General features: G+C 36.3%; 2 protein-coding genes across 9 annotated transcripts in view; both read left to right on the top strand.

The window, feature by feature from the left end:
• Nucleotides 1–5,174, top strand: part of TRPC3 (transient receptor potential cation channel subfamily C member 3) — a 74,461-nt gene extending 69,287 nt beyond the window's left edge. For all 7 annotated transcript variants that reach the window (XM_073017611.1, XM_073017610.1, XM_007999702.3 and 4 more), the window contains one exon: nt 1,952–5,174. In XM_073017611.1, the coding sequence (XP_072873712.1) occupies nt 1,952–2,094 (143 nt within the window). In that variant the 3' untranslated portion in view covers nt 2,095–5,174. The remainder of the gene's footprint in view (nt 1–1,951) is intronic.
• A 6,144-nt stretch (nt 5,175–11,318) lies between these two features.
• The window catches only part of BBS7 (Bardet-Biedl syndrome 7), a 54,679-nt gene continuing 38,130 nt past the window's right edge, over nt 11,319–27,867 (top strand). For both annotated transcript variants that reach the window (XM_007999699.3, XM_007999698.3), the window contains exons 1-7: nt 11,319–11,577; nt 13,823–13,888; nt 19,044–19,106; nt 20,641–20,816; nt 23,143–23,329; nt 26,694–26,766; nt 27,437–27,553. In XM_007999699.3, coding sequence (XP_007997890.2) covers nt 11,542–11,577; nt 13,823–13,888; nt 19,044–19,106; nt 20,641–20,816; nt 23,143–23,329; nt 26,694–26,766; nt 27,437–27,553 — 718 coding nt within the window. In that variant the 5' untranslated portion in view covers nt 11,319–11,541. The remainder of the gene's footprint in view (nt 11,578–13,822; nt 13,889–19,043; nt 19,107–20,640; nt 20,817–23,142; nt 23,330–26,693; nt 26,767–27,436; nt 27,554–27,867) is intronic.

The following is a 27,867-nucleotide window of genomic DNA, read 5'->3' as shown; positions in this document are numbered from 1 at the left end:
ATCAGTGTGGACTATAAAAATTTTTTACAAAAGTCTAGGAGATAGAGCTAAACACAGGCCCAGAGTTGGAAAGAAATCAACCAGGGAGAAATAAGTTGCCCTAAAAATGGAAACTGTACCTTCCAACATCAATGAGATGCCACTAAATCTATCTACACTGATAAAAGAAGAAAGGGCTAAACTTAATAATATTGTTCATAGACTTTGAAGCCGTTACTTGATTAATACAAGGAATCCCTTTTAAATTGAAATCAATCTAACAGTATATGTATGTAGAAAAGAAACCTGTGAATTTATAATTGATAACTAGCAAAAATCTAATCATGGTGACCTAATCAAACTGTCTCAGGAGAAAGGATTGGAATGAGGTTGTAGTTTACAAAGCAGAAGTCTGATCGGTTGTACCATAACCTCCATGGGGGGTGGGGAGGGAGGAACAAAGTGGGAAGAATTGTATGGCCAAAACAGCATAAAAAACAAGAAGCATTTCCCAAGCCCTTGCACAAAAGAGGAAAATCAATGGGAATTTGGAGTTTTGAACAAAGTTCTTACTAAGAAAGTATGTCATATAACCTCCTCATTTAATTAATGAGGAAATTAAAATCTGAAGAGTTTGAGTAACTTGTGTTTCCTGAATTGGCAGACTAAATATTTAATACAACACATAGGTTGTAGTCTCCCCATGAGTCAGGAACAAGGAAGAAAGGATAGTAGAAGGTGAAATGGGGCAGGGGGTCCTCTATGATACTGAATGGTGTGAGAATCCACTCCTTCCACCGAAGTCTGCCTCATGATTTCAAATAAGATCAGTTTATTCCTTTTATATTACCATATGCCAAAGGAAGCACTTTATTTATTTATTTATTTATTTATTTATTTATTTTGCCACAAAAGGGCTCTTCAAATGTTTTGTGTGTATTTCTGAGAGTTAGAATTTTTTTCAAATAAAAAGGCTCTATTATATAATAGAAGAATATTGAAATTATACTTTAAAGCATATTAAAGATACCAGGAAATATCATCAAAGGTGTGTTTCAAATGCCATTCTACTATAAAAAGCTAAGTCAATGGTTTGAAGAATCATTTCTTAGATTCAAAGTAAATTCTTGCTCCAACATTTACTTTTGAAAGTCAGTGATTTATCTACATTACAGTCACTTGCAAGAGAATCCAGTGTTTCTTTTCTTTTTTAACCAAATACTGCCTCTCCTTGAAGAGAATCCAGTTTCTAATTGCAATACATGTATGCTCTAAATATTGCCAAACTGAACTATGAGAACAATTTATTTTTATAGCCCAAACTTTCCTATTCTCTTCAAGAATATATTGCCAGTGGTATCATATCTAAACTCCTCAATTGTGCTATTGCTTGTTACTTCCTTATGCATTAATCCTTTATGCTGGACAAACTAATGTCTTCATGTCCATTGCCATTACCTTCCCTAATAAACACTCTCTACTCTTTTTTCTTTCTTTCCCTTACTTCATATTTGCCTTAAAATTATTTGCCTGTCAGACAGATTGATTCATTTTTAGTAAAATTTAGTTTTTCTAGGATTCCCTTTGATCCTAGCAATGGGAAATGTTTGATGCAGGTGTCAATCTTTACACTTGAAAGAAACAAAGGGACTCCCTTGTAGTCAGAAAGGAGATATCCTGGCTATAGATTAGTTAACAGAGAATCACCTTATGTTAAAAGGTGGGTGAACAAAAGGACAATACTTTAAGCTGAGTGTTACTCTTAAAAAATATAGCTGGATTATTTTTATAGCTTTTTTCACAGGTCAGTATGCCTTTAAAGACAGATATTTCTTAAATATTTTAAAGAAAAAACTTTGAAGTAGCTACTTTGGAGACCTTATGAAGCAAATACATTGATATTGTAAGAATTTCACTCTTTGTTCTTTTCTACATGCAAAGAGCAACTTATTTTTTAATATCAATACTATAGGTGAATTAAAAGAAATCAAGCAAGATATCTCCAGCCTTCGTTATGAACTTTTGGAAGACAAGAGCCAAGCAACTGAGGAATTAGCCATCCTAATTCATAAACTTAGTGAGAAACTGAATCCCAGCATGCTGAGATGTGAATGATGCGGCAACCTGGATTTGGCTTTGACTATAGCACAAATGTGGGCAATAATATTTCTAAGTATGAAATACTTGAAAAACTATGATGTACATTTTTAGTATTAACTACCTTTATCATGTGAATCTTTAAAAGTTAGCTCGTAATGGTTTTATTGTTTTATCACATGAAAATGCATTTTATTTGTCTGCCTTGACATTACAATGACATACCATTGTGTTGAAAAGCCCAATATTACTATATTATTGAAATTTTTATTCATTTTAAACTCCACATCTTTGCACTACCTGTTTGCCTCCAAGAGACTATCAGTTTCTTGGGGACAGGGACCATGTCTTATTCATCTTGGTGTCTCCAGCATCTAGTACAGTGCCTGGTACATAGTAGGTGCTCAATAAATGTTGAAACCAACTGAACTGAACTGCCAACAAAATAAAAATTAAAAATCCTCACTATGTAGCATACCTTCCCTTGTCCAAGTTCTGAGTTCTGAAGAGATCTTTTTTTTTTTTTAATAGAAACTGAAGAAATTTTACAACCAGCTATGACTTGGTAAGACATTCTTAGAATTTTAGGTGTCACTGATAATCCTAGAACCATTGAACCCCGAGGGAAGAGTTTAACAACAAAATTGGTTAATGGAAAATATAATTACATTAAATATTTAAGTTTCACATAATTATTTAAAACAACACATTAAAGATTTTTCTAAAATACAGACTGCTTGCTTTCTATCCTAGACTTACATTTGTCATTTTTCAATAATGTGATTTTCTTTTAAGTTGGAGGTTATGCAGGGTTGTCATTTTGTTATAACGGTCTATTTTCTGCCTCTGCTGCTTTCGTGCTAAATGAGATATCAACAGCTGACTTTGTATCTCATCCGTGAGCTCCCTTCTGGGTTTTGGAGGGTCTGCTCATGGGAAGAAATAGGAAAGAGCAATGACTATGGGCGTACCTGGAAAGACATGGCCAAGCATCCCCAGGTGTGTTTCAGTTCCTTTTGAGGCATGTCCTGCCATCATTGCTTACAATGATTGACATCTTTTTTTCTTATCAAAGGATTCCAATTCCACTTTCTATATAAAATAGATTGTGATGTATCTATGTATGCCTTATTACATAATTGAGCTGAATGCTGGTAATATCCGCAGTGCCTCTTGGGAAAAGGCATACAGACCAGTAAGTTCCCAGGTCGCTTCAGAGACCATAAAACATTCAAAGCATTTTTTAACCAGCTAGGTTTAAATCTCTCATAGAGTTATGTTTAGCATCCTGAGTCCCTTCAGTCAGTTGCTGTCAAGTCTTATAGGAATACGAATTGTGATCATAGCTCAAAGAGTTTCAGAGGTCCTTAAAACCAACTAAATACATGCTACTTTAAAATCATTGCTGTCACACAGAAAAGCTTTCTAGACATGAAGACAGAAATAAGTGTTAAATGGAACTGCATAAAGCTCTTTAAAGTTACTTCTTAATTTCTACTTTTTGAGAGTTAAAACAAATTAAGAAAGGAACTGTATACTTTTTTTGCTACCATTGTAGAACATTTCATTAACTTTTGTGCGATGCTAAGAGTATTTGTCTTAAACATTTTTAAGACTTTATGTTGTGTCTCAGAACTGAATAAAATATTGAATTTTTCCATTGTTATATGTTACCATATGTTATATTAAGATAGTAAAGATACAAAGTTTCTATAATAGATATTTCTGATAGTTTTATAGTATGGTCCAGATTCCAAGTGTGAAAAGTTTTTGCTTATAGCTATGGAACTGAATATTTTTAATTTTCTTCCTTGGGGTTGGAAAAAATGCTGAATGAAAAAGTGGCAGATTCAGCTGGGGACATTCAGCCTACGATCCTTGGAATCTGAAGATCAGAGAAGTATGAAGATAAGCCTCATGGTATCCACATGATGTGAATAAAAAAAAAAAACTTTTTTTTTTGGGGGGGGTCCATGCCCCTCACAACTGTGGAGCTCTTAACAGGCATTTTTTCTTTATGTACTATGTATAAACTGGTATAGTTTTAATATTTCATCTTTTTCCTTATCATTTCAAGGTGGTGTTTCAGAAGAAGGTGTGATGACAAAGTGTAGTGTGTGTGATTGATGTTTTTGATGCCCTGCCCAGATGCCCTCTACCGGGCCAGTGCACCTGTCTCCCATATTCTCCTGTCCAGTTCCTAGCTAATCACTTCCCCTGGAGAATTGCCCTCAGCTAAAAAGAAGCAGTTTTACCCTGGACGTGATGCCTCCACCTTCCCATGGCCAGTGACTGATGGGTGGGGGCAGAAAGGGCCGGCCCCTTGTCTTGAGGTGGGGCCAACTATTTGGTGCAGTTCATGCTCCAGAGCTCCTGAAGGGATTAGGCTGATGCCAGACTCAAGTTGAGATGAAATCTTGGTTTAGCTTCTTCCTCTGCTTTTTCAAGTGTCCTTCCCTCCCTTTCTCCAGAGAGCATCCCCTTAATGAGTCATCACATCCAAATCTTGTTAGGTTTTGCTTTTAGGGAACTCACACTAAGACAGAAGGTATTAATGTGGTAGCCTACGGTTGAAATGAGGATTAGTCGAGGGGATTGCTGTCAGAATTAGTCCTTCACTTGAGGATAAAGATAGCTCTGGGTCAGCAAGTCCTTTCCCTGCTCACTTTTAACAGATACCTTTGGGAAAACAAAGCTGAAAGTTGTTGGGGCAATTCAGAGAAGGGAGCGTTTAAACAGAACCAAAACCAACTTTCTAGAAAAAAAACATTAATTAAAGGATTGTCAAAACCCCAGGAGTCTTCTTTCCTTGGGACATCTCTCCTGTTTTTACCTCTTTGCTATTTTTATTTTTTTCTCAGTTACAGATAAAATAAAGAAAAGAAAGCAACAGTCAAACTGCTTCTTAGATGTACTGTTTGAAAAGTTTGGTACTTTGTAAGTTCCTGCTATATTGAATTTACAGAGTACCCATGACTTTATGGAAGTCACAATCTGTTCAAAAGTTTGGGTTCTTAGACTTGAAATAATGAGAAAACTTTGAAAAATGGTACACAATATCTTCAAAGAGTTTATGCACAATAAAAACTTTAAAATGATATGTTGTGATTATTAAAAGCAAATTTGATACAATTTAGGATAACTATCTTACCCAATATGTCAATATATTTATATTTCAAATGTGCAAGCCAAGTGAAAGCAGCTTTTGTAAATGGGATGATAAATTGTCTTATGGACAATATCTAAAGAGAACTGAAGCCACACTAATGACTGTGGTGTAGGACAACCCATTTAACTTCTCTGGTCTTCATAAATAGTTCAGGCAAACAGGGTTATGCTTCATCAGGGGTTTCTAGTCCCTGGAGCTCATAGAGGTATTTCAGCAGGTTAATATCATCCAAGGTGGTAATCTATCTTTCTGTGTCTTGTTAAATTTTTTAAATAAAGTTTTTAAAATATATTTTTAGAAATGGGTCTCCCTATGTTGTCCAGGCTAGTCTTGAACTTTTGGCTTCAAGCGATCCTCCTGCCTCAGCCTCCCAAAATCAGGCTGGGCACTGTGGTGCACACCTATAATCCCAGCACTTTGGGAGGTTGAAGCAGGTTGATGACTTCAGTTCAGGAGTTTGAGACCAGAAGGGCAACATGGTGAAACTGTCTCTACAAAAAATACAAAAAAATTAGCCAGGCATGGTGATGTGTGTCTGTGGTTCCAGCTACTCAGGAGGCTGGGGTAAGAGGATAACTTGAGCCCGGGAAGTTGAGGCTGCAGTGAGCTGTGTTCACGCTACTGCACTCCAGCCTGGGTGACAAAGTGAATCCCCCCGCCCCCCCCCCAAAAAAAAACCCTAAAATGGGTATCTGTAACTTTGTTCAGTTTAAAAAAGAGTTTGAAAATTTCTAAATTTATACCATGTGTTAGGGGAAACTAATGTTTTTACTCATGACTCAGTCATTCTGCTGACCACCACTAGCGTGTTGATGGTTTTAACTTTAATGCAGTTTAAATTGCTTTTATTTTTAGCCATAAGTTGTTTAACTTATAATGATTGCTTTAGCACCATAACATAAGATTATAAATTACTGAGGTGCATGGTAATTCTGCAAATTTGTCTCCAAAGTGGTCTTTGTCACATCTGAGAGGCAATCATCTTCTGTTGAGTTTTATGAAGACCACCAAGATGTCTCTGATACCTTAAAACATCTTTAAAAAGAGGACACACAGTGGTAATTTAACTTGACATTTTCTTTATTGTGAATAAAAATTCCTCACCCTGCTAATTAATTAGTTGAGGAATGCTTAAAATTAGTAGTTTGAAATCCTTACTAATCATTTAGAAACAAAACATAGTATGTACTTTAAAAATAATAAATTGCATTTTTAAATGCAAAATCAAAGAACTCCAAATATCGTATTATGCAAACTTTTTGTATTGTTTTGATGCTATATCATAGCCTCATTTCACTGTTTTAAAATAAATTTGAGCTTCAAAACAAACTCTTGCTTTCCTTCTACACAATTAATTAAACAGTGGACATCACTTGTTAAATGGAAAATAAGCACTGCTAGCATTGTCTGTTTTTGTTTTTGTTTTGCCTATTTATTAGAATCATAGTATTTCTTAATTATTTGTATGAACTATTTTTTAAGATATTAACACTTTTGTCCTATATTTTTATTTTCATTTAAACATTGTTGTGACATATTGAAATGTTTATCTTTACTTTTCATTTTTTTTAAAGTTAGTTTTTTGTTTGTTTGTTTGTTTTTTAGAGATGGGGCCTTGCTATTTTGCCCAGGCTAGATTGCTGCGCTCAAGTAATCTTCTTGAGCCTCAGCCTTCAAATAGCTGAGACTACAGGCATGTACCACCATATCGGCTTTTTTCCTTTGTGGTTTCTTCTATTCCTTTTGAGATCAGGTTCCTTCTGTTATGGGCTGAATTGTGTCCCCTCAAAACACATGTTAAAGTCCTCGCCTTCAGTATCTCAGACTATAACTATAGTTGGAGATAGGGTCTTTAAAGAGGTGATTAATTTAAAATGAGATAATCTCAGTGGGCCCTAATTCAATATGAGTGGTGTCCTTCTAAAAAGACAAGATAAGACACAGATAGACATAGAGGAAGGACCATGTGAAGACACAGGGAGAAGACGGCGATCTACAAGCCAAGAAGAGAGGCCTCTGAAGATCGGTTTGGTTCCCTGCTGGCACCTTGATCTATGACTTCTAGACTCCAGGACTGTGAGAAAATAAATTTCTGTTGTTGAAAAGCCTCCCAGTGTGTAGTACTTTGCTATGTCAGCCCTAGCAAACTAATAATATATCCTCCAACCTCCAAAATTCTGTAAAATGCTATACAATTCTATTTTCTTCTATCTCTTCTGTGGGCTTTATCTTTCAGTTGACTTCTAAGATTTATCTGTATTTTTTTTCTTGAATCTAAATTGATGTATATTTCCCCCAAATTGCTGAAGAGCTAACCCATCTTCATATATTGTCTATTTTAATGTGGAATTATTTTAGCCTCAGAGAAATAATTGTCTGGAACGTAGGGAAAACTTTTTCAGATATTGCTGCAGTAAATAACTTCTCTTCTTAAGAAGCACCTCTTCTCAGGGATTTAATTCTTTTTGTTTCACAATTATTTGTGAACTCTTTCCTGGAAAGCCACAGTGGCTCATGTCTGTAATCCCAGAACTTTGGGAGGCTGAGGTGGGCAATCACTCGAGCCCAGGAGTTCAATACTAGCCTGGGCAACATGGCAAAACTCCATCTCTGCAAAAAAAAAAGAAAAAAAACACAAAAATCAGGAAAGTAGCTGTATCTGAACTCATCTGTACTTCCCTAGGCAGAGCTCTATGTGCATTAAGGAAGGACTGATGAAAGTGAGTCAAAGAATGTCAGCTCTTAAATCGTGGGTCACTATGGGTCAGTAGTAGTGTGTGGGGCCCCGAGGGGCAGGGTTGGTTCCTGAGGCCTTTTCACAGCTGTCTGCAATTTTGAAACTATTTTCATAATACTAAGATGTGATTTGCCATTTCACTCTGCTGACATTTGCGATGATGGTACCAAAACAATGGTGGTTAATACTGCTAGTGCTTAAGCATAAATCAAAATAGTGGCTCCAAACCGTACTAGTAGACACCATATTCTACATGCCATGCACTGATAGGAAACAAAAACCATTTCATATGAAAATGTCCTTTACGAAGCAGCAATATTGTTAATATTATCTTTTTTCCTTTTTTCTTTCTTCTGATTCAGCCCTCATTTATTACATCTAAACTCTTGAGTATGTCTTTTTAAATGTTCTATGTGATGACATAAGAAGTATGTATAAAATCCTTCTACTGAATACTGAAGTACATTAGCTGGCTCAAGGAAAAGCACTTGTGGGATTGAGCTGCTAGCTGAACTTGCTGCTTTTTTCATGGGACACTATTTTTATTTGAAGGAATTACTGACAAATTATGATTATTCAGACTTAGATATTTGGCATTTACTTTCTTGTGAATTCAAGAAGGGAACCTATCAGTTCAAGGAAAACAATCCACATTTGTTGCCAAGGTGTAAATTTCAAACTTTCAAGCACAAATTTGAATTTTGGAAAATATGTATTCGCCATTCTAAGTTTGACAGATCTCCCATACTCGGGACTTCACTGATGAGATCCATGGTGGTACTAACAGATGGGATTTTTTGATGTTATGTAACGAAGTCACATTTCACATTGCAACTAACCTTTCAAAAAACTACCACTTGTTGAGTTTGGACAAAATTTTCTTCATACACATGAACAAAAACAACATATAACAATAGATTGAATGCAGTAGCAGATTTGAAGCTCCTCCTGTCTACTATTAAAATGGACAGAAAATAGATTTGCACACAGTACCAGTTATTTCATTTTATTTTTTGATTTTGGAAAATATTTTTAATTAAGATATTTGTCATAAGTTTTTAAAAAACACTAATTGCTTTCAGTTCTAATGTCTAATATGGTTAAAATCAATAGGTAAACTCATATAAACAAATGGTCTTCATACTTTCCAAAGCAATCTACAGATTCAGTGTAATTGTCATCAAAATATCATTACTATTTTTCACAGAACTAAAAAAAAAAGTTCTAAAATTCATATGGAACCAAAAAAGCGCCTGAATAGCCAAAGTAATAATAAGCAAAAAGAACAAATCTGGAGGCATCATGTTATCAGACTTCAAATTATACTGCAAGGCTAGTTACCAAAACAGCATGGTACTGGTAAAAAAAAAAAAAAAAAAAAAAAAAAAAAAAAAAAAAAATGTAGACACATAGGCCAATGGAACAGATACAGAACCCAGAAATAAAGCCAAGTACTTACAGTCAACTGATCTTCGACAAAGCATACAAAAACGTAAATTGGGAAAAGGGCACCTTATTCAATAAATGGTGCTGGGAAAACTGGTTTAGCCACATGTAGAAGAATGAAACTGGCTTCCCATCTCTCACCTTATACAAAAATCAACTCAAGATGAATCAAAGACTTAAATCTAAGACCTGAAACCACAAAAATTTTAGAAGATAACATTGGAAAAACTCTTTTGGACATTAGCCAAATGCAACAAAAACAAAAATAAATAAATGGGACCTAATTAAACTAAAAAGCTTCTGCACAGCAAAAGAAATAATCACTAAACAGTCCATAGAGTAAAATAAAATATTTTCAAACTGTGCATCTGATAAAGGACTTGTATCTAGAATCTATAAGGAACTCAAATCAGTTAGAAAAAACCAATCCCATCAAAAAGTGGGCAAAGGACATTTTTCGAAAGAATATATACAAATAGCCAACAAACATGAAAAAATGCTCAACATCACTAAATCACCAGGGAAATGCAAATTAAAACCACAGTGAGATAACACCTTACTCTTGCAAGAATGGCCATGAGGTGGGCAGATCACGAGGTCAGGAGTTTGAGACCAACCAGGCCAACATGGCAAAACCCTGTCTCTACTAAAAATACAAAAATTAGCCAGGCGTGGTGGCGGGTGCCTGTAATCCCAGCTACTCCGGAGGCTGAGGCAGGAGAATCACTGAAACCCGGGAGCCGGAAGTTGCAGTGATCCTAGATAGTGCTGTTGCACTCCAGCCTGGGGGACAAGAGCAAGACTCTGTCTAAAAAAAAAAAAAAAAAAAAAAATTAGAAAACAGTAGATGTTGGCGTGGATATGGTGAAAAGGGAACACTTTTGCACTGCTTGGGGGATGTAAATTAATACCATCACTATGGAAAACAGTATAAAGCTTCCATAAATAAATAAAGGTGGAGCCACCATTCAATCCAGCAATCCCACTACTGGGTATCTACCCAAAGGAAAAAGACACATATACATGCATGTTTGTAGCAGCATAATTCGCAATTGCAAAGATATGGAACCAACCTAAGTGTCCATTGACTAATAAGTGGATAAAAAAAAATGTAGTATATATATACACCATTGAATACTACTCAGCCATAAAAAGGAACGAAATAATATCTTTTGGCAGCAACTTGGATGGAGCTGGAGGCCATTATTCTAAGTGAAGTAACTTAGGAATAGAAAACCAAATACTGCATGTTCTCACGTATAAGTGGGATTAAGTTACGAGGAGGCAAAGACATACAGAGTGATGTAATGGATTCTGGGGACTCCAGGTGGGGAGGAGATTGGGAGCGGGGTGAGGGATAAAAGACTACATATTGGGTACAGTGTACACTGGTGGGTGACGGGTACACTAAAATCTCGGAATTCGCCACTCAAGAGTTCATCTATGTAACCAAAACCCACCGGTACACCCAAAACTATTGAAATAAAAAATAAATAAATAAAAATGAGAGAAAACCCACAAAAAGCAAATGGCTTTGTGGTCCTCAACGGTTTTTTAAGAATTTTGTAAAGAAGTCCTAAGGCCAAAAGTCTGAGAACCGCTGCTGTAAGCTAACACCTATAACGGTGGAACCTAATTCTTCGCGGGACCCTTTCCAATGTCAGAGTGAAATCGGTCAGAATCTAGCAGGCTTAACTAGTTTTCTCCACAGCGATGAGGAAAGATGTCCAGTATTAGACCTGGGCCGCGGTGAGGGTGGAGCCAAGGCTGCGTCTGGGGTCTCCGTGGAAACCGCCCTGTCTGGGTCTCCCAGACCTCGCGCCCGTAGTTCCTCTCCGCCTCTGATTGGAACACACTATCAGTGGGCGGTGCTTTGGAAAAGGGACGGGCCTTCATATTCGTCCAGGAGCCCCTCGCAGCAGCGTACTGACGTCACGCAGGACGCCACTGCCCTGTCGCCCGGCCTTTGCAGCCCAGGAAGTGGGCGCGGTAGCTGGAGGTGGATTCTGAGGGGTCGCGGGCGGCTTTCAGACTGGGTCGGAGGCCTGCGGGCCGGCAGTCTCTGTCCCTCCTGTTCTTGTCCGGCGCTGCTTAGCCCCTCCGCTTTGTCATCATGGATCCGATTTTAAACCGAATGGATTATCTACAGGTAAACCTAAGGGATGGGGCGGGCACGGCGCTGGACAAGCCCAGCTCCCAGAGAGGATTCCTTCCTTCCACTGCCGAAAGTCTGGGTCTCCAGGAGCTGGTGCGGAGGCGAAGGAGCCGGGCTGGGTGCCGACCTCTCAGCACCCCGCCTTTGGGCAGCTCCCTCTGTCTGTGACGGTCCAAGGGGACCGGGGAAAAGCGGCGCAAGCCCCCACGGTGCTGGCTCCTGCCGGGTCCTGAGGATGCTCTGAAAATGCTGACACGGTCTGACCCCGGATTCCCCCCAGGGCCCTTCTCCTCCTCCCTAGCCGTGGCTGCCTGAGGGCCTCTAATCCTCAATCTCCATCTCTACCCGGACGGTTCTCCGAAGCACCAGGCACTTGTTTCTTACTGTGAGCTGGACCGCACCAGGCAGATCATAGTAAAAGCAATGAAAACTGGGCCGGGGGCGGTGACTCACGCCTGTTATCCCAGCACTTTGGGAGGCCGAGGCGGGCGGATCACCTAAGGTCAGCAGTTCGAGACCAGCCTGGCCAACACGGTTAAACCTCGTCTCTACAAAAAATACAAAAATTAGCCCGGCGTGGTGGCGGGCGCCTGTAATGCCAGGTACTCGGGAGGTTAAGGCAGGAGAATCGCTTGAACTCGGGAGGCAGGCTGCAGTGTGCCGACATCATGGAACTGCACTCTACCCGGGGCGACAGACAGAAGGGGGAAAAAAAGCCATGAAAACAGTTTAATGTGCATCTAGCTTATTCTAGGAATTTAGCGTACCTACCAACATATTTAATCCTCATAAGAATTTGCAAAGTAGACAATATTATAAATGAGGATCTAAGGGGTTAAAGAAGGTAAGTAATTTGCTTAGTAGCTAAAAATTAGGGATTTGCTATTTGAATCAAAGTCTCGGACTCCAGAACTGGTGTTTTTTTTTTTGTTACACCACACTGCCTTTCAGAATTTCTTTCAGACCTAAAATTCTCTCTACCCTAATTCCTCACCATATTTTTAGGCCATCTCATTTCAGCTAATGGTACAAATGTTTGCCCAGTCAATTTTCTAGGGGTTTATGCTATGTACTTCCCACCTTAATATCTTCCATATCCAACTGGTCACTACATCTTGCTGCTTTTAACTCCCAAATATCTCTTGAATCTGTCCCGTGTGTTTCATCTCTATTACCCTCATTTGAGTTCTCATCTTCTCTTGCTTGAATAATTGAAATAACCTCCAAATTGGGCTCCTGAACACCAGCTTCATCTCCCTCCAAGCCATCCTTCACATCACTTGCTAGATTGATGTTTCAGAAATACAAATCTAAACAGATGACTTTAATACAATTTTCTGGAATTCAGAATAAAGTCATTTATACTATATGAAAGTTTTATCATGATGTGTTGTTTTCACCAATTTCTCTCCCATTGGTCCCATCCTCTTCTCCTAACTATACACCAGCAGTGACAGTTCCCTGCTGCTTTCATCCTCTGTATTTTTTTGTAAAATAATCTTCACTCGTTAGATTGGATATTATGGCCATCATCATGTTTGTTATTTTAGCAGAAATCTATGTTGTTGTTGTTGTTGTTGTTGTTGTTGTTTTTGAGACAGGGTCTTGTTCTGTCACCCAGCCAGTCTGGAGTACAGTGGCATGATCATGACTCACCAAAGCCTCAAATTCCTGGACTCAAGTTATCCTCCTGCCTCAGCCTTCCAAGTAGTTGGGCCTACAGGCATGCACCACCATGCCTAGCTAATTTTTTATTTTTTGTAGAGACAGAGTCTCCTGTGTTGCCTGGATGGTGTTGAACACCTGGACTCAAGTGATCCTCCAACCTCAGCCTCCCAAAGTGCTGAGATTACAGGCATGAGCCACTGCATGTGGTCTTACGTTGCATTTCTAATAACTATAATCTATTTTCAAAGTTCTTGAATCACTTTGCTCAACAACTGTATGCAGTTGGAAAAGAAGGCTTCTAGAGATATTTTTAAATAAAGCATCTTGACAGTCATCTTACATAACTATTTTTGGCTTGGCATTAGGATAAATTTTACTATTTTGGTTGTTTTGTATATGTATTCTGACTAATATGACATATCTCATTAGAAAATAAGTTAATTACTGATAATAGTTATATCACTAATTTCAGTTTAACAAAAAGGTTCACTATAACCTAAATCTGCTGATCCTTTTAATCTCTGTAATAACTTCAAATTAAATTCACTAAGCACCTGGTGTTTTTCTTTAGGTGGGAGTAACATCTCAGAAGACTATGAAGCTACTTCCTGCCTCAAGACACAGAGCTACACAAAAGGTGCTGTATAGATTCTGATTTCTCCACTATTCGCTAGTACAGACAGAGGAGAGGCTCCTATTTCCTTCTTTATTATTAAGTTATTCTCTTAAAAATGCTAATGTTAAAATGGAAATGATTTTTTTTTAATTTGAACAGAAATTGGAATACCAATGGACATTTATAGACAATAATTTTCTTGGACATTAAAATTATTACATACCATTAGTAAATAGCGTAGGCAAACTTAAAAACCATACTCCATTTTTCTGTGTATCAGATGTATGAAAAAAGAAATATAAAGCAGAATAAGATATTAAGAAAATGTTCTCTTTAAACTTTCTCATATTTTAAAGTCATTAAATATTTTGATGTTAAACTTTGTACTTAACAACACTGATTATGTTTAAAGAAATATTGATCCTATGATTTCCACAAAACAATTACAGTTTCTTAGTAGACTAGCCAAGTATTTTAAAACTGCAAAAAATACTTTATCCTGATATATAAACATTTTAGCAAAATGAATCAACAATTACACATAGTACTAGAAATCCTAGCCAGAGCAATTATACAAGAAAAAGAAATAAAGTGTGTCCAGATTGGAAAGGAGAATCAAATTATCTCTATTTGCAGATGACATGATCCTATATATAGAAAAACCTAAAGACTCAGTCGGGCACGGTGGCTCACGCCTGTAATCCCAGCACTTTGGGAGGCCGAGGCGAGCAGATCGTGAGGTCAGGAGATCGAGACCATCCTGGCCAACACGGTGAAACCCCGTCTCTACTAAAAAAAATAAAAATAAAAATAAATTAAAAAAAAAAAAGCCGGGCATGGTGGCAGGCGCCTGTAGTCCCAGCTACTCAGCAGGCTGAGGCAGGAGAATGGCGTGAACCCAGGAGGTGGAGCTTTTAGGGAGCCGAGATCACACCACTGCACTCCAGCCTGGGCAACAGAGCAAGACTCTGTCTCAAAAAAAAAGAAAGAAAAACCTAAAGACTGTACCAAAAAATTTTTAGAACTGACAAATGAATTCAGTAAAGTTGCAGGATACAAAATTAATATACAGAAATTAGTAGTGTTTTTATACACCACAAACTAGCTGAAAAAGAAATCAAGAACTCAGTCCCAATTATAATAGATAAAAGATAAAATAGGTAGTAATAAATTAACCAAGGAAATGAAAGACCTCTACAAGGAAAACTATAAAACACTGATGAAAGAAATTAAAGAGGATACAAACAAATGGAAAAACATCCCATGTTCATGGATTGGAAGAATTAATATTGTTAAAATGACAATACCACCCAAAGCAATCTACAATTCAATGCAATCTCTATCAAAATACCAATTTCATTCTTCACAGAAAGAGAAAAAAAATCTTAAAATTTGTATGGAACCACAAAGACCCCAAATGGTCAAAGCAATCCTGAGTAAAAAGAACAAAGCTGGGGCATTATACTACCAGATCTCAAAATATACTACAAAGCTGTAGTAACCAAAACAGCATAATACTGGCATAAAAACACAGAGACACAGAGAACATAAAACAGAATAGAGAACTCATAAATTAATCCACATATCTACAACCAACTGATTTTTGACAAAACAGCCAAGAATACCCTCGGGAAAGGACAGCCTCTTCAATAAATAGTGCTGGGAAAACTGTATATTCATATGCAGAAGGATGAAACCAAGACTTCCACCTCTCACCCTCTCACCCCATATAAAAATGAACACAAAATGGATCAAAGACCTAAATGTGGCCAGGTATGGTGGCTCACACCTGTAATTCCTGCAATTTGGGAGGCCGAGGCTTGTGGATTACTTGAGGTCAGGAGTTCGAGACCAACCTGGCCAACATGATGAAGCCCCATCTCTACTAGAAATACAGAAAATTAGCTGGTCGTTGTGGCAGGCACCTGTAATCCCAGCTACTTGGGAGAGCAAGACTCCATCTCAAAACAAAACAAAACAAAACAAAAAACAAAAAAAGACCTAAATGTTAATGCTTTAGGACATTGGTCTGGGGAAATATTTAATGAATAAGACCTCAAAAAAGCACAAACAACAAAAGCAAAAATAAACAAATGGGATCATATCAAACCAAAAAGCTTCTACACAGGAAAGGAAACAACAAGAGTGAAAAGACAACCTATAGAATGAGATTTAAAATATTTGCAAACTACTCATCCAACAAGGAATTAATACCCAGAATATACAAGGAACTCAAACATACCAATAGCAAACAAACAAGCAATCTGATTAAAAAGTGGGCAAAATGATCTAAACAGACATTTCTCAAAAGAATACATACAAATGACCAAAAAATAGGAAAAAATACTTATCATTAATCATCAGGAAAATGCAAATCAAACCACAATGAAGTATCATCTTACCCCAGTTAGAATGTCTGATATCAAAAAGACAAGAAAAAAAAAAACAAAAAAAAACAAATACTAGCAAGAATGTGGAGAAAGGAAACTCTTCTGTGCCGTTGGTGGGATAGTACATCCACTGTAGAAAATAGTACGTAGGATTTTTCAAAAACTACAAATAGGGCTACCATATGATCTCGCAACCCCACTACTGTGAATTTACCCAAAGGAAATCATTATATCAAAGAGACAACTGCACCCCCATGTTTTATTGCAGCATTGTTCACAATAGCCAAGATACGGAATCAGCCTGGGTGTTTAACAACAGATGAATGTATAAAAAAATGTGGTATACATACACAATGGAATACTATTCAGCAATAAAAAATAATGGAATCCTGACCGGGCATGATGACTCACGCCTGTAATCCCAGCACTTTGGGAGGCCGAGACGGGCGGATCACCTGAGGTCAGCAGTTGGAGACCAGCCTGGCCAACATGGTGAAACCCCATCTGTATTAAAAATACAAAAATTAGCCAGGCATGGTGGCAGACATCTGTAATTCCAGCTACTTGGGGGACTGACATGGGAGAATCGCTTGAACCCTGGAGGTAGAGGTTGCAGTGAGCCTAGATGGCGCCATTGCACTCCACCCTGGGCGACAAGGGCAAAACTCTGTCTCAAAAAAAAAAAAAAAAGAAAAGAGCGAGAAGAATGAAATCCTGTCATTTGCAATAACATAGATGGAACTGGAGGACATTATGTTAAGTGAAATAAACCAGGAACAGAAAGTTGAACACCACATGTTCTCCTTAATATGTGGAAGCTAAAAAAATTTGGTCACGTTAAAGTAAAAAGTAGGACAGAGAATACTAGAGGCTGCAAAGGGTAGAGGGAAGGGAGGGATAGGGAGACATTTATTAAAGGATATAAAATAGCTAGATAGGAAGAATAAGCTCAAGTAGTCTATACCACTATAGGATGACTATAGTTAACAATATATAGTTTCAAATAGCTAAAAAGAAGATATTGACTGATCCCAACACAGAGAAGTGATCAGTATTTTAGATGATGGATATGCTAATTATCCCAATGTGATCAGTATATGTTATACGTATTGAAACATTGCTATGTACCCCACAAATATGTATAATTGTTGTCAATTTAAAAATAAAATTAAATGAATAAAATGAAAAAGATAAACCAACAGATTTCTGATTGTCATTTACTAGATTAGCACTTCTCAAACTTTTTGGTCTCAGCACCCCTTTACACAATTAAATGATTGAGGATCCCAAAGAACATTTTTTAATGTAAGTTGTATGTATCAATACTTACTGTATTAAAATGAAGACTAAGAAATGCTTAAACTCTTTTATTAAAAAATTAACTCATTACATGTTTATATAACACGTCTTTATGAAAAATAATTATTTTTCAAAACAAAAAAGAATTTAGTGAGTACAGTATCATTATGTTATACTTTTTGCAACTTGGTTAATGTCTGGCATAAGCATACACACATAGATTTTCATATTTGTTTACTGCATTCAATCTCGTGCTATGTTGTTTTGGTTGAAATATTTGAAGAAAATCAGCTTACACAGATACATAGTTGGAAATAAGGAGGAGTATTTAAATAACTTTTTCAAATTATTGTGACTCTTTCTATTTGATACTATGCGTAAACTTGATTAGTAGTTTCTTAAACCAGAGCTCCCAAACTTTTTTAGCACCAGGAACCAGTTTCGTGGAAGACAGTTTTTCCACCAATGGGGCTGGGATTGTTTTGTGATGATACTGTGTTCTACCTCAGATCATCAGGAATTAGTTAGATTCTCCTAAGGAGCATACAACCATGTGCAGTTCACAATAGGGTTTGTGCTTCTATGAGACTCTAATAACGCTGCCAATTTGACAGGAGGTAGAGCTCAGTCTGTAAATGATTGCTTTCCCGCTGCTTACCTCTTGCTGTGTGGCCTGGTACCCAACAGGCCATGGACTGGAACTGGTCCAAGGTTGTTTGATATCTCCTTTTGAGGAAGAAGTGTTAAAATGTCCCTCTATATTTATTTCAAAATAATTCATTGTCTACATGTTAGTAATTGTTGAAACTAGGTGATGGGCACATGATAATTCATTATAATATTTTGTGTACATTTTCATACATTAAAATTTTACTTTTAAAAAAGGTGTTTAAAATTATTAAATATGTCACTCACAACTTTATTTGATAATCTGTTTTAAAAGTTAATCTTAAAATGTTCTTATGCTCCAGTTATGAAAAAAAATTACTTTGTAGGCATTTCTGACCATAATCCATTGTCCGGAACAGAAAGTTGAACACCACATGTTCTCCTTAATATGTGGAAGCTAAAAAAATTTGGTCACGTTAAAGTAAAAAGTAGGACAGAGAATACTAGAGGCTGCAAAGTGTAGAGGGAAGGGAGGGATAGGGAGGCATTTATTAAAGGATATAAAATAACAGCCTGCATGTGGACTCCTAGAACCTACAAAAAAAGTTGAAAAAAAAAAACAACCACCATATTTGTGTTGTCCTATTAACATTATAGGAACAAAATCTATGGCCAATTACTTTTCTAATGACTCTCCATATCCTTCTCTTTTGGCTCTTGTTCTTTTGAGGATTATTTTTTGTGGGGGTGTCTTTCCTAGATTTTCTGTTCTCTATTAAGTCAATATTTATAAATTAAGAATCTTGCTTTCCCTGTATGTAATTATTAGGTCATAATATTAACAATAGTAATTTTAGGTTCTCTTCCATCTATTACAGGTGGTTATTGGAGATCATGATGGGGTAGTTATGTGCTTTGGCATGAAGAAAGGAGAAGCAGGAGTAAGTATAGCTTTGTGAAGGGGAAAAATAGTTCTCTAAAACAGAATGCACTATTTATTGAATATACTAGGTTAAAAATTTTCTAAAGTACAGATAATGGAAAATGGGTTCTGAGGGAAGTAGTTAATGTGAGGTATGAGTCTGCAGGCAGCACAAAAGTCATTTGCTAGCTAGTTGTAAGGCACCTTTGGCATCCTGTGGTTGTGGGTTACTTTTCTATGCTGTGTAATATATTACCTCAAATTTAGGGCCTTAACACAACACACATTTATTATCTAACAGTTTCTGTAGCGCAGGAGTTTGTGCTCAAGGTTTCACACAGCTGCAATTTAGGTGTCAGCTGAGCTGTGTTCCTTTCTAGAGTGTAGGGTCTTATTCCAGGCTCATGTGGTTGTTTGCAGAATTCAGTTCCTTGCTATTACAGGACTGAGGTCCCCACTTTATTAATATCTATAAATTTCTTTTTTTTTGCTCTCAGTTCTTTGAGGTCTCTACAATTTCTTGCTGTGTGGTCCTCTCACAGTCCTTCTCACAACATGGTAATCTAATTCTTCACAGCCAGCAGGAAATTTCTCTAGTCTGCTAAGAAAGAATCTTATGTAGCATAATGTAATCATGGAAGCAACTAACCTACAACCTTTGCCACTTAATTTAACCTAATCAAGGAAGTTATTACTATTACATTATCGTATTTACAGGTCATAATTAGAAATTTAGAATGATGAGTCTGAGATGTGAATTCTGGTATTCATTATATACTATATGGAATTTCCAAGAGATGAAGAGAATAAAAACTACCAGAAACTCAGTGTGTCCATTATTCATATTCTCCCAGATATCTTATTCTCTGTATATAAAGTCATGGGGAGGAAGTGGAGGAGAAAAAGCTGGTGCAAATAATAAAATGGAAAATAACCATGAAAAAATTGATGAAATGAATATTGTTTTCAGTTAAATAGATATATGATTATAGGTATTAAGTCATACATTCACATTTTCAGTAAATTCTATAGTCCTTTACTATTAAAATTTATAAAAATTGTAAAGAAACCAGGAAAGATTAGTTTTAAAAGATGATTGAAGTGTAAAAACATGTTCATTGGACCTCATTAAATAATTTGCCAAATGGACTTCCCTGTTCATAGGAGTATTGTTTAAGCCAGTGCCTCTAAAACTTCAATATGCATAGGAACTTGCCGGGGAATCTTGTTAAAATACAGATTCTCATTCATTTGATCTGCATTTTAAATCGATTTAGTGATGCTAACATTGCTGCTTAGTGAACTGTACTTTGAATAGCAAGGATTTAGATTTCAATGACATGCAAATATGTGTGGGAATATATATTTAAAAGTTGAGTACAGCAAAAAACCTGAAGAGCTACTAAAGTATACAGATTATTATCTAAAATTATTTCTATATAGTAGAACTGTAATATTTTGCAAATTTAACATCTTAACATTTTGTATTGTAAAGGAAAAAATGCTCACAATAAAGTAATTTATGTACTTTTTTCATGAATGATTTTTTTCAGGCAGTGTTCAAGACTTTACCGGGGCCAAAGATTGCAAGACTGGAACTAGGAGGGGTTCTTAACACACCTCAGGAGAAAATTTTTATTGCTGCAGCATCTGAGATTAGAGCCTTCACAAAAAGAGGAAAACAGTTCCTCTCTTTTGAAACAAACCTCACTGAAAGCATTAAAGCTATGTATGTCTATTGTTCCTTTTTGTATTTTTACATACTTATTTATAATATTTTGGATAGATGTTAGGCAACTGATTAAGTATCATATCTTAATAGGCGTTCTGGAAAATAAAATTAACTAAAGGTATTTTATTAGTCAGAAACTAAATTTGACCTACAATCAATATGAAATTGGTTGTTGAAATTTTGTTTTAAAGAACTTCATAGTATTTATACAGTCATTTTTGACTACTTGGTTCAGTTTTGATTCATTATCAAGGTATGGGAAAAAATTGAAAATAAATATCTAGATATTTAGCTTTATGTTCCTTGGCTCTTTTTGCTAGTTCTGGTTTTCAGGTAGCATCGCTGTGTTAAAAGGCTGACCGTCAAAGTTAGTGATTACCAATAGGGTATAATTTCAGGTATGTCAGGTAAGACTCTAAGTGAAAAATAGCTCCCTAAATGGCTTCCTGATGTGAAATTTTGCAATTCAGATTTTAGTTTTTGAATCACAGGGAGCTGAAAAGGGCTTTAAAATTCATCTAATTCACTGTTTCTTAAATTTGCTACTTAGAAGAATCCCTTGGGACACTTAATTCCTTGTCCCACCTCATACCTACTGAATCAGAATAACCCAGAGTAGGTTTTGTTTTTATTTTTTAAGTTCTTCCTTTGAATCTAGTGCAGCCAAGTTATATAATCAGTCAGACTCTTAGGCTAGAAACAACTGATTCAGCCCAGAGTTTTGTATAATGCACAGCATATCTCCTGATGTTTGAGATGTAAAATGTTGGCTTGGTGAAATTAGATAACAAACAATGATAAGTGGAAATATGTAATTTCAAATGGTTTAATAAGAATAGTAACACTTTTGAAATACACTTGTATATAGACATGGCCAATGATAATTGTGAAATACTAAAAGTAATGTGTTAATAGCATAACTACATTCGGACAGGTATATGGATGGTAGTGTGAGAAAGATACGGAGTTTCTCAGTAATAGTCTCTTTAAATGGTTTCTTAAATGTTTTTACTAGAGTGGCAAAGATGGGATAGAAAAGTTCTTTACTCAATTTTTGAAAATTGATTTTCTGAATCCCCACATTTGTAAGGTTTTATAGGAAAACAAAAGTTATAACTTGAAGATACTCAGTAAGGAAACTGACCACTTAACATTAGTCACTACACATCGTTTCCTGCTTAATGCTGCCATGTATCCCCACTCACGTCAGCAATAGTAATTGCTAAATAGTACTTTGGCCAATATAATGCAAATATAATACAGATTGGTTTCAAAATGGAATTAAAAATTTTGAAAAACAGAATTTCATGAAGTTGATAAAAATAGTAAGAGGACTATTCAATGATATGCAGAGCCACAAAGTGAGGCCACTTAATAACTGAAGAAGAGAAAATCAGGGAGGATTATTATAGGATAAGCTCTTTATTATAATTTTAATGTAAAAAATTTTAAATAGAACTTGGAGGTAGAGGAATACATGAAACATTCAAATAAAATTATCCTCTTTATGATAAATATGGTAATAACAATCTAGAAGTGAAAAATATATCACACTTACATATAAATTTTTGTCAAGCCATTTTAGCTCACCCAAGTGAAAACTTGATTCAGTCTAAGAATTAGAACATAGTTATGACTATTGACTAAATTTTGTTAAGTGTAATTTGAAATGAACTTGTTTTCATTTCTCTTTTCAAGATAAAGTTCTAATGAAATCTTTTTTTTTTTTTTTTTTTTGCTGTTTATCATTTAGTTTGAGGTAGAGTCACTTAAAATAGATTTTTTCAGGCAAATTAGTGTGCTGGTAAGAAAGCTAACTCTAGAGCAAAAAACTGAGTTCAGTCTAATCTACTACTTAATAATTAGGTGCCATTAGGCAAGTATTTAACATTTTATTATTCACCTGTAAAAAGGAATAATAATGGTCCCTATTTTATAGAGTTATGATGATTAATTGATCTAATACATAAAAATCACTTAAGATAGTACTTGGCACATAGTACACAAAGAAGTCATTTTTTGATGTATTAATTGCCTTTGGATATAGACAGTTAAATTATCATTATCTTGTCTTTGTTTTCTATTTTTCTGAGCTCAGTTTTATTGGGAAGGCTGAGGCCTTAACATCCTCATTTTCAGCTTTCAAAATCAAAAACAGTGTTATACCAAAAAGACTAGAAATTAAGTAGGAGAAAGTTTTAAAAACTGTGTTCTCTAAGTCTATAATAAAATGTTAGTAAACTATAAATTGTTCTGTTTTTATCTCTGAAAAAAATTCAGTACCTGTGCTTATTTTTAAAAATTACTATTTTAATGTTCTCAGGCACATATCTGGCTCAGACCTCTTTCTCAGTGCAAGTTACATCTATAACCATTATTGTGACTGCAAAGACCAACATTATTACCTTTCTGGGGATAAAATCAATGATGTTATCTGCCTTCCAGTGGAAAGATTATCTCGTATCACACCTGTATTGGCCTGCCAGGACAGAGTGCTCAGAGTTTTACAGGTTGCTGTTATTTGTATTTTTCTAATTTTTTATAATTTATGTGAGAGAATATTGATGAACATTATGTATTTGAGATAAATAACTGTAGTGGTTACTGTTTTAAGTGCTTATATAAATATATGGAAACAATTTTTAAATAATTTGACACATTAATTTTTTTGACTTGAGTCAAATGTGTTCTTTTGTAAGTTTTTAGAGAAGCATATTTGGGAGAAAAGGGATATTTTTTGCCTCACCATCCACAATTTCTGAGCTATTATCAGAATGGAGTACTTTGACTACAGATAACCTTTGCCTGCCTCTTTGTTTTGTTTTCTTCTTCCATCATCTTTCTCTTCCCCAAAAAATCAAATTAAAGGAAGAAATTGGGCTGGGGGGAGGGTTTTATATAACTTGAATTTATCCAGCATTTATGGCAGTATATGAAATAAGCACTCAGTAAATATTTGTTGGATAAGTAAATGAGTGATAGAGGGAAAAATCGTTTTGATGTCCTTATATTTCTGATAAAAACCACGATTGACTAAAACAACGGCTTCAGGTCATTGTTATGAGTAATAATAGTTACCACTATATCTTCTTGAGAGTGGCTTTCAATAAAATGCATGCACACACATACACACACACACACACTATAGGATGCTTAAAATAATATTTAAATGTAAATAGCATATAACAGGTAGATCAACTGGATCACAAACAGGCTGGTAATAGTTGGTGCAGTTGATGAAAAAGTTTAGCTGTTAAGTCCATGCCAGCACAGGCTATCTCACTCTTTGGAATTCCATAGACAGATGGCCATTTCTTGGCATCAGCGCTTTTGTAGAAGGAAAGATCCAGTGAGTCTATGAGGTTTTTACCCCCCAGGGACAAAGTCATGTTAAAGGTTCATTTTAGTCTTTGCATCGTGGCTCAAACCTGTAATCCCAGCACTTTGGGAGGCTGAGACAGGAAGATCATTTGAGGCCAGGAGTTTGAGACCAGCCTGGCCAACATGGTGAAACCCCGTCTCTACTAAAGATACAAAATTAGCCGGTTGCAGTAGCACACCCCTGTAACTCCAGTTACTCAGAAGGAAGGAGGCTGAAGCACGAGAGCACTTGAACCCAGGAGGCAGAGGTCGTGCAGTGAGCTGAAATTGCGCCACTGCATTCCAGCCTGGGCAACAGAGGGAGACTCCATCTCAAAAAAATAAAAATAAAAAAAAGGAAAAGAAGAAAGGTTCATTTTAGAGTTATGAATGATTAATTTCCCCCATAGCCTGTGCTTTTAAATATGAATTATTTTGAACAAGGCTTTTAACAGGAGCTGTTTAGCATTCAATTAGAAATTGACTGAATTCTAGGATTCTGCTTTGTTTGACAAGAGAGCCATATGCTTATTACTTTTTACAAAAAATTACTAAAGATCTGTAGAAAATAAAGTTGAAATCTTTCCCTCTGCACTGCATACTTTTTTCTCACTCCCCATCTATCTCTATGAATAATCCATTACTCCAGAGGTTGCCTTTTTTTAACAGTTTTGTGTATATTCTTTTGTGTTTATATAGTTACGTGTAGAAAACTGTAAATTTTAAAATGATATTTTAAATAAAAGATAAAGCGGGCTGGGCACAGTGGCGCAGGCCTATTACCCCAGCACTTTGGGAGGCCGAGGTTGGAAGATCACTTGAGTCCAGGAATTCAAGACCAGCCTGGGCAACATAGTGAGACCCCCATCTCTTAAAAAAAAAAGTTTAACTGGGCATGGTGGTGCATGCCAGTAGTCCTAGCTACTCAGGAGGCGGAGGTGGGAACATCACTTGAGCCTGGGAGGTCAAGGCTGCCGTGAGCTATGATCACACCACTGCACTGCACTCCAGCCTGGATGACAGAACCAGATCCTGGCTCAAAAAAAAAAAAAAAAAAGATAAAGCATATGGCTTTCTTATGTTTTCTAAATAAACATTAAACTTTTTTAGGCCCGGTGTGGTGGCTCACGCCTGTAATCCCAGCACTGTGGGAGGCTGAGGCAGATGGATCACCTGAGGTCAGGAGTTCAAGACCAACATGGCCAACATGGCAAAACTTTGTCTCTACTAAAAATACAAAACTTAGCCAGGCATGGTGGCCTGCACCTGTAATCCAGCTACTCGGGCAACTGAGACAGGAGAATCACTTGAACCCGGAAGGTGGAGGTTGCAGCGAGCTGAGATCACACCATTGCATTTCAGCCTGGGCAACAGAGTGAGACTCCATCTCAAAAAAAAAAAAAAAAAGTTAAAACAAAAATGTCATACCATATTTACTATAATTTTGCAAATTGTGTTTTCTTTTCTTTTTTTTTTTTTTTTTTTTTGAGACAGAGTCTTGCTCTGTCACCCAGGCTAGAGTAGTGGCGCAATCTCAGCTCACTGCAACCTCTGCCTCCTGGGTTCAAGCGATTCTCCTCCCTCAGCCTCCTGAGTAGCTGGGATTACAGGCGCGCACCGCCATGCCTGGCTAATTTTTTTGTATTTTTAGTAGAGAGGGTTTCACCATGTTGGTCAGGCTGGTCTCGAACTCCTGACCTGATGATCCACCTGCCTCAGCCTCCTAAAGTGCTGGGATTACAGGCGTGAGCCACCACGCCCGGCCCATTTTGCAAATTGTGTTTTCTTTCAATTCCAGATCATGGATATTTTTTCCATGTGAGTATAAGTTCTTCTAAATCATTCTTTAACAGCATCACAAATACTGTGCCCCAAATGACAAGCATTACAAGCAGCAAAATTGAAAAACTGAGAAATATAAAAGGACCTAACTTGTTTTTTTTAATCTAAGTAGCAGGTCATTCTGCCTCTAACTGGAGCAGATTTTGGGAATACCCAAAGGCAAGGCCAACATTTTCTTAGGAAGTAACTTTGTGTCTATTAAAATATTTGGATGTATTCCAAGTTAAAGCCCTCCAGTTAACCTAGAGAGGACAGAGGGAATAATTCGTTCCTAGAGACTTGATAGGAAAATCTACCAGTGTCAAGTTTTCAGGCAAACAATGTATTTAAAATATATTAAGGGTAGACAATATTTTAAATGTTTTCTCCATGGTCTTTTACACTATATATGTGTGTGTGTGTGTGTGTGTATATACGTGTGTATATATATACATGTGTGTATATATATACGTGTGTATATATATACGTGTGTGTATATATATGTGTTCAAATCAGTTGATATATGCAAAATTGCTAACAAATGCAAGTTGTATTCATAACCTAATTTTTAAAGCAATTTTATTCTAAGTGTTACTAAGAGTACTATATTTGAATATTGATGTTATTCATGAATGCCTCTATTATTTTCAGTCTGTATTCTGTTTCAGTTTTTAAATACTTCTTTTCCTTCAGGGATCTGATGTGATGTATGAAATTGAAGTTCCTGGCCCCCCTACTGTCTTAGCACTACACAATGGAAATGGCGGTAATCAGGATTTTATTTTTCACAAATCAACTATGTGTTTTAATATTAAGTGAAAATGGGAAATTGTGGAAAGGACATAAACTAGAAATGAGACAGTTGTCTTTCTGGGATCTTGCCAGTAACTAACAGCACAAGTTATTGAACTTTTAATTCTCCGGTTTTTTTTTGTTTTGGGGGGCCTGGGGGGCAGGCTCTCACTCTGTCTCCCAGGCTGGAGTACAGTGGTACAATCTCAGCTTACCACAACCTCGACCTCCCAGGCTCAAGGGATCCTCCCGCCTCAGCCTCCCTAGTACTACAGGCACACATCACCATGCCCGGCTAGCTTTTTGGTATTTTTTAGAGACAGGGTTTTGCCATGTTGCTCAGGTTAGTCTGGAACTCCTGGGCTCAAATGATCCTCTCACCTTAGCCTCCCAAAGTTCTGGGATTACAGGCATGAGCCATGGCACCCAACCTAGTTTCTTCATCTTAAAATTAGATAATGGGGAAATGTCTTATCTCTTATAACTATAAAATTGAGTGAATATATAATAACCATTCTCAAAAATTAAGTTTTATGTCTTTTTATAATATTTTTTAAATGAGATTTTTACATAACAATATTTTAATTTTAAAGAGATTACTAATTGTAGGAGAAATATAATATGTTGACTTTAATTATAACTAGGTGACTCTGGAGAAGACCTTTTGTTTGGGACATCAGATGGAAAACTTGGGCTTATTCAGATTACTACATCCAAACCAATACACAAGTGGGAAATTCGAAATGAGAAAAAGAGGGGAGGTATGCTTTTCATGTAGTTCAGATTCTGAGGTGTCAATGATTATTAAGTATCTTAAATTATATAATTTATTCTATTTTATTTATACTACATAGCAGACTTAACAATTCACACCTTGATTTATCTACTATTTGTTTATTTGTCAGGTCTGTTATACTATTGGCATAATTTTTTTAAAGTAAGAAATGCTTATAGTAATTTGGTATTGATGCGTTTTTACAGGCTAATATCATTTTATGCTAAAATCTAGTTTTAATTGGATTTTAGTTGTCTGAGGTAATTTAGTTGTCTGATGTACAGAATTAATTGGAATCTA

Source organism: Chlorocebus sabaeus, chromosome 7 (assembly GCF_047675955.1).
Source record: "Chlorocebus sabaeus isolate Y175 chromosome 7, mChlSab1.0.hap1, whole genome shotgun sequence".
Classification (NCBI taxonomy): Eukaryota; Metazoa; Chordata; class Mammalia; order Primates; family Cercopithecidae; genus Chlorocebus; species Chlorocebus sabaeus.
Note: the sequence above shows the minus strand (reverse complement) of the source record. Positions and strands in the feature narration are given on the sequence as shown.